At 40.4% G+C, this 19,844-nt stretch overlaps 1 protein-coding gene across 1 annotated transcript in view; it reads right to left on the bottom strand.

Moving 5' to 3' along the window:
• tmtopsa (teleost multiple tissue opsin a) overlaps positions 1 to 6,394 on the bottom strand; it is a 56,934-nt gene extending 50,540 nt beyond the window's left edge. Inside the window, exon 1 of the mRNA XM_028594328.1 lies at positions 6,022 to 6,394. Within this exon, the coding sequence (XP_028450129.1) occupies positions 6,022 to 6,394 (373 nt within the window). The remainder of the gene's footprint in view (positions 1 to 6,021) is intronic.
• Between the last annotated feature and the right edge of the window lie 13,450 nt (positions 6,395 to 19,844).

Here is a 19,844-nt window from a genome sequence, read left to right as displayed (position 1 = left end):
GCTCACACCTACTCAAGCTTCTAAAGAGTCATTAGGTCATATCTGTCATTTAGCATACTGGAGAAAGCTCCTTGTCCCCACACACGGAGACCTATTGTTTCTGCCTTTTGGGGAGCCACTCCGTGCTAGGCCAGACTTGATTAGAACAAAGAAAATGTGTATCTCTGTAAACTTGAATAGAAGTGGCACTACCATGATAAACAACCTTTGTCTGTGAACTGGAGTAAACCTGAAATCAGAAGGTGTGTCTTCAACCTGGGATAGTTTCCATTCAAGGAAACACCCACAATCCTAAAGGAATATAATTCGGAAACAGAGGTGAATTTAGGGCTGCAACTGTGACCCCGCAAGGGGAAGCATGTTAGCAGACCGCTTCTTTACAGTGTATTTGTTTTGTCATGTTTCAGGGCTGCAAATTGTGACCCCACAAGGGGAAGCATGTCTTGTAGTCCACTGCTGGCTGTGTTTCATGTTTTATGTTTGATTGTTTTTGTCATGTCGTTTTCATCGTGTTGTTCATTAAACCTTTTGCTTAAACTTTCAATTGGACCCAAGGCTCTCCTTCCTCCTCAGAAATCAAACGAACACGTCTTTTAACTTAACAGTTCTCAGCTTTAATATACTATTAATTACACAGGCTCATTAGCTGGCTCTCTCACTCTGACATTAATGGCGGAGCGGCTTTGTTCTGCTTTCTTTCTCCCTGCTGAGACTTCTTCTTACCGTTGCAACAAATTAACATCACTCAGGCCAGGTGTTGCCTGTGCCTGCGTGATGCACATGCACTTCCTCTCCCTTTTTAAAGTACATGGTCATCCATTTCAATGCCCGCATCTGTGCTGGTTCATGTGTTAGTGTGCATGCAGCACGGAAATCTAACTTCAGTATGCAGTAAGTGGGCCCAGCGGTACAAGGTTAATCCAGTGACTGTGTGCAGAGTCCACTTGAGGCAGGAGGAGGCAGCCAACTTTATGCAGGAACATGCAGACCTTGTGACAAATAAAGAATAAAGATCCTCTCCTGTTCCTCCAGAGTATAATGGAAGACAATAGAGGTTCACTGACTACGTTTACAAGCTGTCAATTTTCGGGTTATGGTCGGGTTAAGGTTACTATTCGGGTTTCTGAAACATTCAGAATAACCCGTTTACATGCGTGAGCAGAGAGAGTTACTCCTGTATACATGAAATTTGTAATCAATTGGCAATATCCCGATGTAAACGGCGACGCACGGTTAGCGTCTGGACGTACGGACAACCTTGAGACGCAATAACTTCGGTCACCTTCTTATAAATCTCACTATCTCGGTACTTTCTGCCGTCAACAAAAGACATTATATTCATAGTTTTCACCACACTAATAAAGAAATTGGTTTCCTCCTCTCTCCAAAAGTGTGGTGCTGTGCTGCGTCTCGCCATGTTTACCTCTACTTCTTGTTTACTTCCGGTATACTGCGCGCAGGTTTTCTGCATTGACATTTATATATAACTATATTATTATAGTATATTATTATTATTATAACTATGTTTTCTGGCGCATACAAGAAGTTCCTCTACTCAAAAGACCAAGATTCCTTGCGAATTGAACATGCGCAGAACACAAATCAATGTTCCTTTTGATGGGGATATGCCGATACGCGTTTACATGACCAAAATTTCGGGTTAGAAAAGGGAAACAGGGATCATTTTCATGTTTTTAAAAACCGAAATATGAGCATATTCGTGTTTTTGCCTGTGTTTACATGGCCGTGCGCGACCGGGTTATTGCTAATATTCCGGTTTTGAACGGGTTATTTACTGCATGTAAACGTAGTCACTGACTACGTTTACATGCAGCCAATAACCCGTAGAGAGAGAGAGAAAGAGAGAGAGATGCAAGGAGTTGGACAGAAGAGGTGAAGTGGCTAAATGGATGCCAGCAGGGTGATTGCAAAGTGAAAAGTACAGGGTGTGAGACATACACATCTTCACATGTCTTCAGTGTGTGCTCTTGGCATAAAGTCAAAGCGGTGCATCTTCTATTGTTCAGTTATTCAAAAATCGTAACACTTTATAGGCTAAAAGCAGCATAAAGTAGAATCAATGTCACAAGGGAGCAGGAATACAATGTCCCAACACCTGGGTAACAATGTATTTTGTCATTCACAGTGATGCCCTCTAAGTTGAAGGAACATCGATCATTCAGAAAGGCTTTTTAGAGATTTGGTGAAGAAAGACACAGTCATTTTGTCAAGGCAGCAAGCAGGATTTTTAATCTAAACAATCAATTTCACTTCTTTCACTCTGTTTTTTTTATGAGCCCATTGAGGAATTACTCATCCATAACCAATGGAGGTTTTAATGAGTCCTCTCTCTCGCACTCTCTCTCTCTCTCTCTCTCTCTCTCTCTCTCTCTCTCTCTCTCTCTCTCTCTCTCTCCATCTCTCCATCCCTGCTCTGTTTTAGCTTGTAGAAACCAAAGTCCTGTCAGACAGATTTTAATAAATTGGTTCCTTGTGGATGACAGCGTTGCACATCTTTAGATGCTGCTCAACATAGCACTCGGGTTAGCGAGACAGCAGATAAAATCAAAGTACATTTCAGATACTGAGAAACGTCTGGGGCTCACTTTATTCTGTGCGACATGACTGAAATGAAGTAATCCTGTTTTGAAATTTGCTAACTTATCCCAGAGGAAGTGGTGCTCTGTTTTCAATTTAAAAGTTTGACAGATTCAAGAGGCCCTTAAGCAAAGGAAAATTCCATTTAATCAAGTTGAACAAACTGGGTGAAAATTGTAGCAGTACTGTTGATCAAGGAAAGCAATGGGGCAACCATGTAAGAAAAGCCAGGAAAGGAACACAGAACTGCCACAAAGAGACACAAAATGACAACAAAGAGATGTGAAACAACCACAAATGGACACAAAGTGTGTATCTTTTACAGTGTGGTTGTCTTGTCCTTAGGAGATGGGGGACAGTTTACATGTCTTTGCCCAGGGGCCCATTGTCTTACAATCCGCCCATGATCTGCTGTCAGATGTGCAAATGCACAGTCCCAGAGTCACAGAGGGGCAGACAAGCAACAATACAGCTTCCATCATTTGACCCTTTTTGTTTTTATCTCTTTTTCCCAGTTTCTTAACATCAGTTGGAGGTGGCTCAGCGTGTGTTAATTCTTCTCTAGATAAGGACAAAAGGCTCAAAACTAGGGCTGCACGATTGCACATTTTACCTCTAACGATAAATTAACGATAATTACATTTTTTGTGATTAGTTTATTTTTTTGTCCTCATAGTTCATTTGCTCATTGTACTGTAAATAGGCTAAAATATTGAAGGTGAGATATTTTTTTGCTAATTCAAAAGTGTTAACTTTTGTTATTTTAAAATAAATATAGGAAACACAAAGGGGGAACTATTATGGCTATTTATTGAAAATGTATGAAATTATTCGTCATGGGAAAAATACGGCGATAACAGCTTCAGAATTTCGATACAGCCCGACTCAAAATGTTTAGTTACTTGTATCAGAAGCCTCGACGGTTGGCTTGTGTGTTGTTTAGATTGTGGCTGCATGGCTAGCAATAGGGGCTCCCCTTTTGAGCTAGGCTTTAAACATCAGGAGATTAAATGCGCTGAAGTGAGTGAGAGAGAACCTTTGTGTGTGAGATTTATGAGCTATTCATACAAACTTTGTCAGACTAAAGCTAAGGGCGCTGACTATGGACCTTCAGCACGTGTAAAGAAATGTCTCGGTCTCTGAAATTCTCTACATATTTAATTTTTTTATGCTGTTGAAATCCATTCACAATGTTGGCATTTTTTAATACAATGACCAATGAACTTAGGAATTCATTTTTTAAAGAAGCCGACCATGTTTACCAGTGACGTGGTTCATTTATGTGGGTTGTATTGTTGAAATAAAGTGGCAAAGTCAGTTATAATTTGACCACTTCAGTCAGGCACAAGATCTGACCATAATTACACTTTTGCTTTCCATGAATTGTCGTTGCTTTAGCTTTTTATTTCAGTTGCAACCCCAGCCAGCAGTGGTAAGCGATTGTGAGAGAAAATAAAAAAATATCAAAACATAATTCTAACCAATGTGCGTATTGGCAACAGACGGCAGAAGAAGCATAGCCTACATGTAATTCCCTCCACTTAAAAATCAAAATCTTTCATAAAGATACCCATCAGTGAATGTTAACGGGGTTGTTTGTCTCTAAATGTTTTAACTTTTATGAGCGCACCCCTCTCTCTCTCCGCGCACTGAGCTCCGCCTGATTTTCTAAAGAATGGTGACGCCGTTATCAATCGAGTATTGATTGGTCAGTAGGCGGTGCTTTTACACCACTTGATCTCTAATCTCCAATTTAACCTGCTCCCGGACCAGGTTAGGTGTTCAGCATAAGTTAACACGGCGATTGAACCCGGTAACCACTAATCTACCGTCGTGGTACAGAAAACCCTGGGTTGAACCTGAAGTTAACTCATTAACGCCAAATCCTGCTTCGTAGTACAAGCCTCAGGTCTTCAAAGGTTGTTTTGGATGCCTTGAAAAGCTTTTAAAGCAATTAGTGGGACCACAACAAGAAAGCCTTGAACTTTCAATCAGGCCAATAACTCCTGAGGATAGAAGAGCCTTATTGTTGAAAATTCTATTTGCAAATTAGTTTTCTCTTGAATTTTGCATCAAACTAATTTCATCCAAATTACTCAAATTGAAGCGTTGAGGGATAGAGTGCTCAGGGGAAATTATATTATTCTGTCTATGTTCCTTTAATACAGAACTTCATATTTGCAACTTTAACATAGCACCCCTGTCCCTCCAAAAATTAACACTAAGCTTTTTTTCCCCTCAGCATCCCAGCCTGGCCCAGTTCCAGGTGAGAGAGAGAGTCCCTTGTTCTCAGTTGCTTCATTGTTCCCCATTTGCATCGATATCAACACTCTTGAGCAAAGTACCAGAGTCCCCTTTTCTCATTAAAGATTTCCCCTGGGTGATTTTATTCTGCAACAAATGCTGATGCATCTGCCATAGCCTGCTCATGGGCTAAGACCGTGTCCCCACAGCCCACCACAGACCTGCACGGGCAGCTAAATGAACCTCCGCTGCAGACACTCAACTGTATGGTAACAAGCATTAAGCTGCCATAGCACATTGCTTCATATACAGTACGTGCAGCAGCCAAATCACCCACTGACAGTCCTGTGTGACAGAGTTCCTAATGACATTTGAACAAATTACTTGGCGTCTGTGAAGGGAGCGCTAAGCACACCATATGCTTCCCGAATACCTCCAGCTATCTTATGAAAATGCACGTGCAGCTTAGGAAGTGGCTGGAAGTGATTCAACAGTCTGCCATGCAGACCCATTCGGAGATGATGAACAGTACCGCACCATGAAGAACCACACAAGACTTATTACAGCTCATTACCTGGACACAAAATCTTTGCAGGCATCATCCGGGACCGCGATAGTGGATGTGCATCCTATCTAAGTAGGCTATGATCCGCAACATCGCTCCTACGTGCAGTGGTGAATTACGTTTTTTCGCAAACAACAGATAAAACAATCCGCATCTTTACCAAGACCTTAACAATTTCTGTTATGACAGAACATGGTCCCACCTAAAATTTCAGAAAACGAAGGAAGGACATTGTTTAAGAATGCGGAAGAATACAAACCTAATCAATTTGGCCAAATAATGGTTTATTTTCTCATTCTTCAATTCATGTGGCCTACGCCGATGTTCAGGCTCTTCTGAAAGTTTATCACCATAAGACGCAGCGTGCACTTCACAAAGGGCGTGATAGGCATATAACTTTTAATATAATTGTTTTCTAAATCCTTAATTGCGACCCCAGAAATTAAGCTAAACATCCTACTAACAACCGCAGTGCTCTGCAAAGGATCCAAGCGCGCCATCACTAACAGCATCTGAAATAAAACCATAAATACAGTAGTCCACAGATGTAACAGAAACACAAAATTAAAACGTCCAAATGAATATCGCTACTTAGATTCCGCATTTCTACTCACCAAAGAGGGAGTTGGCGAAGCCGTACCATACGCAGCCGCCTTCTCCTATGAGCCACCTTCCCTGCATGCTGGCGGCGAAGCTGAACGGAGTCCCCAGTACGCACACCAGCAGGTCGCTGATGGTAATGTTAATCAGGAGCAGGTTGATGGGCGACCGCAGCATCTTGTAGCGGCAGTAGAGCACCAGCACTAACAGGTTGTTCATAAATCCGAAAGTGCCGATGAAGCCCAGGCACACAGCCACGATCAGGTTTCCTGTCGGTGTGAGGGTGGTCCGGTGTGAGCCTCCCCCGAAGTGCCCTTCCCCGGCTGCGGCACACAGAGCGCTGTTGACCCCTGCGCAGCCGCTCAGGCTCACGTTGGACACGATCATCGCAGCCCGGTGTCACGGCTGTGGCACACACTGTGCACTGAAAGGCAGCTAATATGTCGTTGGCATTTTCTTTTTTTTTCTGTGTTTGGAAAAATGGATAAGCTGTCGCTGGTAGCCAGCAACACTTGTTGCTGTAAGAAATGCCAAGTGGAAAAAGTAGAGCCACACAGAAATGTTGGACAATAAAAAGTGTTTTTGTTGGGGATAGCAACACTTCAGTGGAAGGGGGGTGTTCGAAAATTAAAAAAAAAAAGTGTGGCCCACTTCACTCTTCCCTTAGACGCTGCTGTCTCTCACACAGACAGCTTCCCTCTCTGTCCGTATTTAAATCACTGTTGGCCGCTCTCCAGCAGCTGACATCTGGGTAGAGGGCAGGGGCGGAGCACGCTGGTGGTTCAGTGGAGAAGAGGACAGCATGGATATCTAGCGGCAGACCAATCAGACGATTATCATGTGGCTCAAAGACAGCGCTGCACACAAGTCATCCCGCTCAGAGCTCGATTCAGAGAAAGTCCACCTTAAAAATTCAGGAGCTGTTCTTTCTCTCCTGGTGCTGCTTAAACGTCCCCTGAGCACGTATTGATGCGCGGCGCTGTCCGTGGTGCTGAACTAAGAGCCGATCAGCAGCAGTGGCTGCTCCACTGATCAACTGTTTATTCTAGTTTGTCTGCATTTTAAATTGCAGTTTTGCACTCAATAATTTAATTGAAGAGTACAAAGCTGTGAGCAGTTAACGTCTTTGATTCAGGTCATAAATGTAGCATTAAAATATGAGCTCAGCATAATTTACTATATAAATGACAAGTAAGTCTAATTAATAAAATGCACTAGGTGACTCACAGGTCAAACTAGAAATCAAGTTAATTTACAGCCTCCACACTTGTCTTAAGTTTATTTTAAAATCAAATCTATTGTTCATTATTTGGCACATGGAAATAAGGTGCTGACTCATTGTTTAGATTTAGCCACACACACAGTCACTCCTGTGTCAAAGGAGGCGACGCCATTTGGTGTTGTTTTAGACCAGAAAATAGTGATGAGGTTACTTAGGAGAATTGTGTAATACTTGGTAAAGCAGAAGTAAACTCAGCATGACTCTGGGCTGTCATAGATATCCAGAGGTTTGGATATTTCACATGTAAGCTGTTTTTTCTCCACAGAGGAAATCAATTCAGGCATATTTTCTGCTGTCCAATAACTTTTTTTCTTTTCTGCTTTGGTTGACTCTATCTGTGAAATGGAATCATAATTTTTCCATCTGCCAGCACTGAAAGCATATACTCCGGGTTTGGCAGATTCAGACTGGAATAATGAGGAGCAGTGGAATGCTAAAACATGAGTGTCAGGCATCTACCCTTATGGTGTCCTTATATTTGAGCACTGGCTAAGAGAAGCAGCAATCCTTGTTTGCAGTTACTCTAGCACACCCAGTGCTACTAAATCTTTTCTCCCTTCACAGTCAAACTAACATAATATGGACCAACTGTCTGGTCCACTGCAGTGCTAAACTAACCTCATCTGCTACCATGGGTGACAGATAAAGTGCTACAAAATGTAGAAGTTTTTTTATTTGGTGGAGAAAGGACAGCGTATCCAAATCTTAATTGGGGAAAGTTTCAAAAAAAGAATATCTTGTTAAGTTTTTAAAGTAGCAGTTAGCAGATACAAAAGTGCTCTAATTACTTCCTAAGAGAACAGTTTGTGTCTGGCAGCAGGTAAAACAGAAGTTCAAGTCTCTTTTGGATGCTTTCTGTGCATATTTCTGCTGCTGCCGTACTTGTACAATACAGCACAGACACCAACAATATGATCCACTGAAAAGGTCAAGCACAGGTTCAAAATGTCAGCAATTAGTCATTAGTCATTAAATGCAATTATTTGTGATCAAGTGCTGGCATTTGGTGTTAGAGCAGTGTTGTTACTTACACATGGCCGGGTAAAAATGTGCCCCCTGGAAAGTTACGGAATCAGATGGGAGCCTTATTCTTCTGCTTCATGATCTGTTCTAATCCCTTCCCACCAAATAGCCCCCTTGCCACACTGAAGCAGGGTAATTACCCGTGAAAACTGTACAGTGACATTTACTCTGACATCTTCCCCATACACAGTCCTACCTGTAATTGGGCTGAATTAAGACACTTGGGTTATATTGTGAATACCACCACCATCTAATCATCTCAGTGGGACTGGGCAGTTGGTATTTAGTTGGATTTTTAGGTCAACTCGGTGGCTGACTCTGGGGAGATGTTCAGGAAAATATAGTACAAATGTGGTTAGGAGGGCAACACAGAGGACCTATGTTACATGTAAATCAGAAAAAAGGCTGTTTTATGGTTATTATCCCATGTATTCAATTTGTTATGGACCGTTGTTATCATGTTATGGTATTATTCTGTCTTATCTCTTAGCCTGAATCTGAGATGGAACGATTGTTACATTTCTTAATAACCTTTTTTTTTCCCTCCAGAGCTGTCCTGTCTCCATGTGCCCACAGAGAGGTCCCATCTTACCAACTTACATTTGCTAAAGTTTGCCATGTCTTTAATTAAAGTGCATTATGTTTCTGCGTTTATTGTCATTATGTATAATGTGCTTTTTCCGCAGCCTAATCTGCAATTACAGATCAACTTTTAAATCTAAATTTAAACGAGCTGTGTGTAGGTTTTAGCGGGATCTATTTGGTAGATGGTATATAATATTCATATCTATGTTTTCATTAGTGTAATCACCTGAAACTTAGAAATGTTGTCTTTTCGTTAGTTAATAATGAGCCCTTCATATCTACATAAGAAGTGGGTCCTATTCCACGGAACCCGCCATGTTGCACCTCTATGTTTCTATAATAGCCCAGAATGACAGACCAAAAACTGTCTCTAGAGAGGGCCTTTCAGGTTTTTACTTTAACTGAAAGCCACCGTGGGTTTTATTACACATTTAGAAAGGGAGGGGTGAGCGGTTAGTTGCAGTCTGCAACTTTACAGCTAGATGCTGCTCCTTTAAGTTAGAAAACAGCTGCAGATCCAGGCTCCAATTACATTTCATTAAGCCTCTCAAAAGACCATGAGCAATGCAGCTAATTGTTAGCCTGCGAAAACCCTGACTAACTTCTGGCAAATTTGAGATTTGCTCTGCAAGTCAATCTGGCCAAGAGCCCTTTCAAGCCCATTTCCAATTTTGCCCAAATTGAAGCACCAATCACAACCGTTGAGGCGGGCTTTACACAATGACAATAGCGCAGCAACGGCGAGCAGCTTTTTGTTTACATTCAACATGACGGCCACCGAAGCGAAGCAACCCGTTGATGCCGCTATCGCTGCTACGTCACCCGGATCGTTGGTCTGATTGGTTGAAGGACTATCCAATTGCGCCCAGAGGCATTTGAGCGGCGTCCGCTGGTGACACCCCTTTGGAAATGGGCTGTAAATGAACCTTCCCCAGACCCACTCTCAGTTACAACAGCTAGCTAATTGTTTCTCTTTTGGGAATATCACTAGTTATCCTGTTGCTCCAACAGCCTTGCCTCACAGATTGCTTTGTCTGTCAAAGCACTTTGTAAACTCTGTTTTTAAAAGTGCAATCTACATCTGTGTCATGTATAGTTGTCAGGATACTAGGGTCATGCAAAGGACCAAAAGTTTTTATTCTACTGTATTTTGATAGAATTTATCCCTAAGGAGGCTCAATACAGAAGTGAATATATTTAATCCCCATCTAACTCCTAGGTAAATTTAACCCAGAGACAGTATACAAATCTAGTAAAGATGCATACAGTAGCATCAACAGATTTAAGAATATACATGTGGATAGCGAGGGTAAAGTATAGTTAGCCCCATATAACATTCTGTGATACTGGTGGTTACGTAAGTGAGGATGAATAGAGTGAGGATGGTAAGTCTGAAGCAAAGCTGCAAGTTGCAAACATTATACAACTGCTGCCAATTTCAATTTGGTTTTGTATCTTTGTGTAGTTCATTAAATCGTTGTATTTCCTCTTCCAGACTGCCACTGTTTCAGTATCAGGCCTGGAATCAGTTCATTTGATTTGTTTATCCTGCTTTGCAGACAGATTATGAAGGCCTTGATGCTTTGTTTCTGTTGTCATTAAGCAGGCCCAAAGCGTGCACAACTCAAGGTTGAAGTGTCACCAGGTATCGCATTCAAGGTGCATTCAAATAATCCACAGGGAGAGAGTAAATATACAGTTGATCTTTGTATGCAAGTGCTCCAACCACTGCCATATTGTCAGATAGAAAACATGATGACATCTCAGAGTCATGGAGAGAAAACAAAAGGAGTAGTAGGAGAGAGCGGATGTAGCGAGAGGAGCGAAGGGTCAACAACATGAAGGGGTTTGTTCTACCTTTCTCCCTCTCCTCCACTCTGGCCCTCTCACTCCCCCTCCTCCCCCCGCCCCTCCTCCATTACCGTTGCCCTCCCCTCTCACATTGACCTTGGGAGAGTGGGCACTGTTGCTCTGCAACTTAATACGCCCGTGGCTTTTAGGAGATGAGGTGCGGTGCCATGCATCATATAGATTTATTGTCCACAGGTCTAATACGCAGGTCCACCACAGCCCCATAGTTTATCTGGACACGAGTGTCACTCGAGCCAATGCTTTAAATGCTCCGCACACAGCCTGTCATAACATGTTACAGGAGGGGAGAATATATCTTAGATGAGGCGTGGAGAGGGGTGGCCAGGAAAAGCTGTCTGAGAATACATTGTGAGAGGCTGTTGAGAGGAAATTCATGATGCCACACATCATCTTGTGGCAGACTGACAGGTGTCAAATCAAGTGCATGTCCCCGCACGTCTGTCCACAACTTCAGGTTTAAAACATTTAACTGTGACAATGAAGAAGAATGTGTCAATGGTCCGCTAAGGAAGACTGTGAGATGCATTTGAAAACTCCACAAAATGTAACTTTGTGGACCTTGAGTTCCAATTCTTTTGTTTTTTACCCATTTTGATTATAAATATATTTACTGTACACATATGGTGTGTTTTTTCGCCACCTGATACGGTAAATGCATGTCCAATATTCACTCTCTTTTTACCTTGGTTTTCAGTCTTCACAAACTCCTAAGAGAAACATCTGATTCTTTGTTCACCCACAAGTTGCCGACTTTGTCAGTTTTCTATAATGTACAGTGGGTTTATTAGAGCTTTTCCACTGAAAACAGCTGCCTGCTGCCACCAAAAATGATGCTTTGAGAGCGGAGTAATCCACAACAGTAAAGTAGCGAGCCGTTAAACCAAAGCAAAGCAATGAGCTGTAACACATTACAACTCCTCCTCGAGCTGAGCTGAATTGCAGGTCAATTCTCTGATTGTGTTACTTTGACCCTTTTAACATTACACAAAATTATGAGATCCATTGTTGTTATAAAAATATGAGTTAGTGCAGCTTTAAGGATAAACACAAATAGTTTGTGTACAAGCAAGCTGTGTGTCTTTACTGTTTGCATCTCTGCAGTTCAACATCTACATTGATGTGTTCAAATCAATGGCAACTAAAGCCGTCTCATTCATTACAACCTCACATGGCTCAAGACTATCGGTTAAAGAAGACAAGGACATACAGTACAGCATATATACACTTACACTTTATTGGATTTCTTTGTAGATTCATACATTTTTCAACAGGGTTGGTCTAACCACTCCACAGAGAGCTAGGAGATCCGCGAGGGAGCATGTGACATACATACTGTATGTGGAAAATAAAAGTTAAACAGAATGTTGACCCTTTCCTTATGCCGTTGTGTATCTCGCTCCCTGGAATGAAGAGTGTCTAGCTATGGTCACACATGCCACAGGGGTAAACCCCTGAGGGGCAGCCGGCAGCCTGATATTCAGACAAAAATAGGACAACTGTTTTTTGGCTAAAACATGAGACAAAATGGCACTGACTCTGTACACTCTGGCTGAAAACATCTTTAAAATATATACAGTATCAACACTTGCTGTGAAAGGCTGGTATTATTTGTACAAAAAAAATGTGCTAATGTGCACTAAGGGAGGTAGAGTGTACCTTATATATTACAGTTTTGCTCCTGTGTCAATTTCTTTTTTGCCCTCCTGTTTTGCGGAGGTTACATTAAACATAGTTGGACTGCTACAACTGCTTGTTTTATGTCTGTGTTTCAATAACAGGGAATCCTGAGAGAAAATCATCATAGGGCAGGCAAATGCAATTATGTTGCAATTCTGTCCCCACCCATTTATTAATTTGCCCAGATAACATGAGACTGACTTGTCTTGATTAAATTAGCCGGATGGCTTTTAGATTTTTCTCATCATAATGGATCATAAAGGGTGACAGTCAATTAACTGCAGCAGTCAGCATGAAAACAACAGTGGCCCCATCACACATGGAGATCAGTGGGGAAATGGATCAGATTATCTCCGCTATAAATACCTTGGTGTGTTTATTGATAGTGCAAGTAGTTGTATAATTGTTAGATAAGTTGAGAACCGGTTTGATGCCCAACTCTTCCTGCCCTCAATTATTAAAGAATTGACAATTTATTGCAAATGGATACATTTTGTGGAAATAGCTCTACTCTCAAATAATAAACCATTTTAATAGTGTCTGATCTTTTAATAAATCTAATATCTAACATAATCTAACATTTTTACTGGTCTGTTGGTGATGCACAGGGGATCGTCACTGAGACTTAACAACTGAGTGATTTGATTTGATTTGCTGTGTGATTAATGTATCATTTGGACAACCAGCAGAGTTTTGGAGGAATGGTGTCACCCTTTGTATGACCAGGTCCAGCTGCTCCCCTGAATTTTAAGGGGTTTTACTTCTTCTTGTCGATTTTCTATTGCTGGTGTTGTGCTTTGATGGTGTTGTTTCTTTTTTTTTTTTTTTTAAAGCCTGCCAAAACCAACCAAAATATCTATTAGATTCATTTGAAATGGCTTATCCCCCAATGTGAACTGGTTCCCTTCATTCAGACTGACTGATTGCTTTTGTGCATTGGATCGTGTTAACAGAAGCGTGTAAGTTGTGGAAGAGATTGGAATTTTTAATTTCTAAAACAAACGTGGTATATACTGTATATTTATATCATACAAAGCAAGCATTTTAATTCAGGATCAAGATCTTCGTTGCTGAAAAGTGGGCTTTGGGAATGAAAACTAAACAAAACAAATACTTAGTAGTACGTGTAAGTGGTGGTGTTACCTGAAAATAAGCATTATACAATATGTCTCCATATGTTCCTCTTTAAGTAATCAATGAATCATTTTCTATACTTGCTAATTACTAGTAAAGGAAAAACCTGGATAGGTTGAGGGTGTACAGGCACATTCACATTTATATTCATAATCACATTGTTTTGAGGTGAGCACTGAGCCATTCTGCTCACCTCTGTCAATGTAACAAAGTGCAGGGGCATTAACCATTAAATTAATGGGCTTCATTTAATTTCCCAACCATTTAAAAGATATTGTATCACATTTAGACAAGATAGGTTTCTGAGTTGCAACATTATCAGTTGCTACAGCGATGACAGGCATTATTACAATGCCAGTCCAGTGGATTCAAGACCGAGGCCGAGGGAAAAGGGCTTTTGGAAAAACAAACCACACTGTAGGCAATTTCTTTTTGAAAAATAATGAGGTCTTTTTAATGTTAAATAAGTTTGACTAAAGGATCAGGGAGTGCAGTATGTAGACATCTTTATCCTTAATGAAACTTGGAACTCAGGGACAGATGAATACCAAAGGCTTTACCTCCTCAGTATATAAAAGAAGCCCCTTTGATTGTTATTTCTACAAATGCAAAGACACAAACACAAGGGAGCTGGGCCAGTGTGGCTTTAGATATGTCTACACCAGTAATTCAGTCTTTGAACAAACCTGGCAGGTTAATCAGCCAGATCATTATAGGTATACTGATGAAGGGCCATAAAGAGCATTACCTAGCCATGAAGAGCATTACCTAGCACTGGGATAAAGGTGTTGGTGTGACCATTGTTTAATCACTAGGGTTGGGTATCGTTTGGGTTTTTTCCAATACCGGTGCTAAATTGATACTTTTAAAATGGTGCCGGTGCCTGAACCGAAATAATATAAAATATAAAAAAGGAGCACAAAACGACAGTTGGCAACATAAAAGAACGGCTTGTTTATTGCTAAGGCCATATGGTCAAAATTAAATGATTGATTAATAATGTAATAACAATAACTTATAACAATGACTTATTTCACCAGTAAATTGCTGGTAAACGACAAAAACAAGCACCAGATGGGAAAAGGGTATTTTACAATAACTTAAAATGCACCACAAGGCTGGCGAATTTCAAGTGAACGCACCGTGTGGTTTTTCCAACAACGGCAGCTGCAATCAGACTGTTACGTCCTGGTGTTGGAATCCTCTACAGGGAAATACAGAAGCGATGCTTCTGAAAAAAAAAACAGTTTATGTCGGAACCGGTGCCCTATTGGCACTGCATTTCGGTACCCAACCCTAGAAATGACACCCTATTGATTGGTCTTTTGTGTTTGCCTCTCATCACACAAAAAAAGTCAAAGTGCTTAGATAACAGAAACATTAAAGGGGATCTGGAGGCATTGTTTTGATAATGATCACTCTTACTATATTTGTCGCTGCTGTATCATTTCATGGGTGGCGGTATCACAGGGTCATGAATAGAGATGTTCCGATACCGATACCAGTATCGGTATTGGCTCCGATACTGCCTAAAAAGCTGGTATCGGTATCGGGAAGTACTGGAGTTTATGCACCGATCCGATAGCAACTAATAAAGCCCTAAAGAAAATCTACGTTCAAGTAGTTTATGTTCTTTTTCCGTTTATAACTGACTGTCAAACTGGATAATAAAAGAAAGTACTGTGGCATTCATTGTTTGTATTTGTTCATGTTTCACAAAGAGTTTAACCTGAGCCAGACAGACAACAAAGATAGAAATCATATTGCATCCATACAGGGATAGTAGTGTACAGCTGTTAAAACATAATAAAATATATGACACACTGGTATCGGATCGGTACTCGGTATCGGCCGATACGCAAGTTCAGGTATCAGAATCGGTATCGGGAAGCCAAAAATGGTATCGGACCATCTCTAATCATGAACCTTGGTCACTGTTTGGACTATGCCAGTGAAAAAACATTTGATTTCCCTTAAATTATAAGTCCAATTGAAGTTCTAATGTCTTTAATCACATGCTTTTGGGGAAGAAAATAAAGTAGTATTATTATTCCAAACTACTACAAATTACTAGGATATTCACTGTCCACTGTCATGCATTGTATGATAGTAGGTTCTGAGCTTTTAAACATCACACATGCTTTTCATCAACTGGAGCAAGTTTAACGGTGCAAATGAAAAAGTTGGGTTTCCAAAAACCTGTGCTTTTAAGTGTCTTAATTATAGTCTCCTCATCTTTTACTCCAGGAGGCAGCACATTGTGTTTTCTGTCATTAAAACCTTTTTAGAGATCACCCTTGTGAAGGGTTTAATAAATCTTTGTGGATCCCCTTACATGTCAGCAACAACTAAATGGAAAAAAGGTTTTGCAGTCTGAGAGAGACCTGGTGCTAAAAGCACTGGGAAGTGGCTCTTTGGTTGGTAATTGTAGGATAACTTCTTTTTATGCTACATGAAAAAAAAATGTCCAGTGTGTTTTTAAGAGCTACGATGTGGCAACATGTCAAAAGCGAATAGTTCTTTGTCTGTGTAACTACTAGTCAGACGTATAAAAGACATGTAGACGTCTTCACCACCTTTTTATGACATTTTGTTCTGACAGTTTTCACATAAACTCTGCCAAACCATAGTAGATACATCTATGCATCTATAGTATACTGGATGTAGAAATAATGAATCTCGTCAAAATTATCCCATAACATGAAGAGCACTTAATTGTGTATTATGTATTGTATTGGCAAAACATGTTTTTATATTGCACCACTGAACACTAGGGGTGTAAGAAAAAATGTATATACTTGAGTATCGCAATATTTTATTTAGCAATACTATATTGATTTTCCAAAACGCAATATCGTTTTTTTGGGTTTTTTTTACGTGCAAAAATATTCATGTAAGACAGTGGTTCACATTTATGTTGTGTTTAAACCCCCTGCCGCTAGATGGCTATGCTGAGATGCACAACTAGTGTCCTTGCCTAGCAGTGCCTGACTTTTTGCTAGAAGCTAACAATGTAGCTATGGCTGAACTTTGGCCTACTTTAGCATATAAACATTAGCTCACTAAGAACCTGTGAACCACAATCCCAAACTGGCAGTTTGATTTTCTGTGTACTGAATTGTTTACCTAAAGTAAACTTCTTTGACTTTTATGCACATCATGTCTTTTTTTAAATATTAGTTTTTTCTTTCTTTAAAAAAATCCCAATACATCGCCTTATTGAAATATATAATATATTGAATCGTGACCCATGTATCGTGATATGTATTGTATCGCTAGATTCTTGCCAATACACAGCCCCTACTGAACACTACAGGTAAAAAAAATAAGTGAGGAACACGCTCTTCCCTTATCATACTATAATTTTAACCTGCTGTTTTTTGACAGTTGAGCCAAAGTTTCTGATGTTCTGTAGTTCATTAAGATGTGACATGGCATTTCTGGCAATTTACTGTAGTTGTAACCCTTTAAAGGTCTCATATTGTAAAAAGTGAGATTTCCATGTCTTTTTTTATCATAAAGCAGGTTGTGGTGCTATATAAATATCAAAACACTCAATCCACAGAGAAATGCACACAGCCTGTATTCAAAAACTGTGCCTTTAAACGAGCCAACAGGACTTCTGTACGGTTGTGATGTCACAACTATAGCTACAGTATATAATATATATGTAGAAAGTGCAGCTACAGTGTCGTTACAGTCACTAGGCTCGTTCGAGATGAACTGTGCCTCGCCTGTAAAGTGGACGAGAGCATGCGGCAGCAACCGGGGGCGGTGACAAAAAGCTGCGTAAAGTCGGACAGTTTCCAGCAGCCTTCAGGCTGAACAGGAAGTCACAGAAACACTTATGTCCTGTTAGGTCCAATTTCGATTTAATAAAATGTTATCAGCCCCATATATCAGCTTGTACACAGTCTCCAGTTGTTTTTAAAAACAGAGTAGCTGTCAAAATGCTCTACATGCGATCTGTTGCTGATGTTAATAAACAGACTAGAAATCTGTAATCTGAACAGATTTAGTCTAAACGTAACTATCAGCCACACATGTGTTCTGTACAGAATAAGCCTTCAAAAACTATAAAAAGTTTATATAAAACGTCATCACGTTGAGTCGATTCTGAACCAATCAGCTGTTAGATCAGCTGAGAGCAGGCGTTTCCCGTCATGCTATGAAGAGCGCAGATGCCGAAGACCCAGAGACGCCGACCAGTCAGAGCAGACTGAGCTTTTTCGGGAGGGGGGCTTAAAGAGACAATCGCTAAGACTGAGCTTTTCAGTGAATACAGGTATATTCAAACAGACAGTGTGAGAAAAATGAAGTGGTTTTTGAATAATTAAGCATGTAAACATATTCTAGTAGAAACCCAAAATACAAGTATGCACCTGAAAATAAGCATACTACTTCTAATTTTATTTCATGAAGCTTCTTAAAAGCAAAAATATGATCTGTAGCGACCTATTTCTCAATCAGCTTGTCAGTACTGTACCTTACCTTATATTAAAGCGAGACAATTTCACTTTTGCTGAACAGCGTCCAACTGCAGCTTTGACAATTATGGGATAAAGCTATATGTTAAATTACTGTAGGGTAGCTAAATCCATAAATGCTTTTGGGGTTGAAGTTGATGATTTGGATCATCAGTCGAATCTCATTTTGTTAGTCAAATGCCCAGTATAACAGCAGCATGGCAGGCTGTAGACTTGTACAAACCAGGTTATGTTTCAAAGTTTCAACAAAACTAACCATAACAGAAATAAAGAAGAATGGGTTTCTGTTGGCTGCTCCGATGCTTTCAACTCCAGTGCTCAAGATGTTACAGACAAGGCGGTAAGTGCAAATGTTGCCTTTAAATGTTTCGTTGCTGGGCTCCTGGGTAGCTCAGTTGGTAGAGCGTGCGCCCATATATAGAGGTTTACTCCTCGACACACGGGTTTGATTCAGATCTGCGGCCCAAAAACATTGTTGTTTTGTATATTGTGATGTTTGGTGTATAAACTGTAATCTTGTAAAATTTAATAAAAGCTTTATGTCATTCTCCCCGCTGCCCCCCCTCTCTCTCTCTCTCTCTCTCTCTCCTTTCATGTCTTAAACTGTCCTATAAAAATAAAGGCCCAAAAGATAATCTTAAATGCTTCGTTGCTGGTGAGTGTTAGCTGTTGAAGAAAGGGTTGGCATGTGAATTCTGGAATTGACTTGTGAAACATTACTATGATGACCACCGGACACATTATAGTGATGTCCTGTCTGTAACACCGTGATCCAATCTGAAAAGGCTGACAATGTATTTCCAAATCACCCTACCTCCTGTTCACAGCTGACCAATTATGGAAGAACTTGATTTATTACATCTGTTTTCATCAGTCCATCTGATTTATCCTAATTCATTAAGGATTACTTAATTATTGTATAAATATAATAATTATATGAAGTGAGAGTTTCTGTTCATGTTGGGGGTTTGGTGAGTTGCTCAAGGGCAGCTCGGCAGTGGCCAGGAGGTAAATTGGCACCTCTCCAGCTACCAGTTGACACTCTGTACTTGGTCTGAATGAGGACTGGAACCGGGGACCCTCCCTTAAATTTTTCATGTGGGCTAATTGCTTTTTTCCTCCTCTATAGCAGATTAAATAATAATAATAAAATCCATACTAGGACAATCCGTAATCTTGAATGTGTTTCAGACCATACATAGGGGAATCCTAAGGTGTGTGTGTGTGTGTGTGTGTGTGTGTGTGTGTGTGTGTGTGTGTGTGTGTGTGTGTGTGTGTGTGTGTGTGTGTGTGTGTGTGTGTGTGTGTAATAGCTGACAATGGACAAATATTTCACTTATCTGGCATTATTTAAATATGGAAAATGCTTTACAACTTGAAAATAGTCCTCCGCCCAAAAAAAAGAATAACAAATCAGGAAAAACTAGATGGGAAGATGGTTAAATGAAAAGCAGACAGATGTGACAAACATAACGCTTCACTTTTTCACAATGTAGCGGAGTTTGCTCACTAGAGCAGGGATCTAAAATAAAGATATTAGAGGTGATTTATCATCTTACTAAGTGCTGTGCAATAATACTGCTTTGGCTTTTGTTTTTATCTCTCGAGAACAAGAGGCCTTTTGATTCTGGTTGCTCCCTGGTGGCTTTGTACCTTGTTGAGTATCGGAAAATGTTCAGAGAAAATAATTCACTTAGAAAGCAGGAGGAGAGAGAACGGGCTTCAACATATGTTTGTTAAAGCCTAACACAGGCTGCAATATGAAATCGTCATTTTC

The sequence above is a fragment of the Perca flavescens genome, chromosome 12 (assembly GCF_004354835.1).
Source record: "Perca flavescens isolate YP-PL-M2 chromosome 12, PFLA_1.0, whole genome shotgun sequence".
NCBI lineage: Eukaryota > Metazoa > Chordata > Actinopteri > Perciformes > Percidae > Perca > Perca flavescens.
Note: the sequence above shows the minus strand (reverse complement) of the source record. Positions and strands in the feature narration are given on the sequence as shown.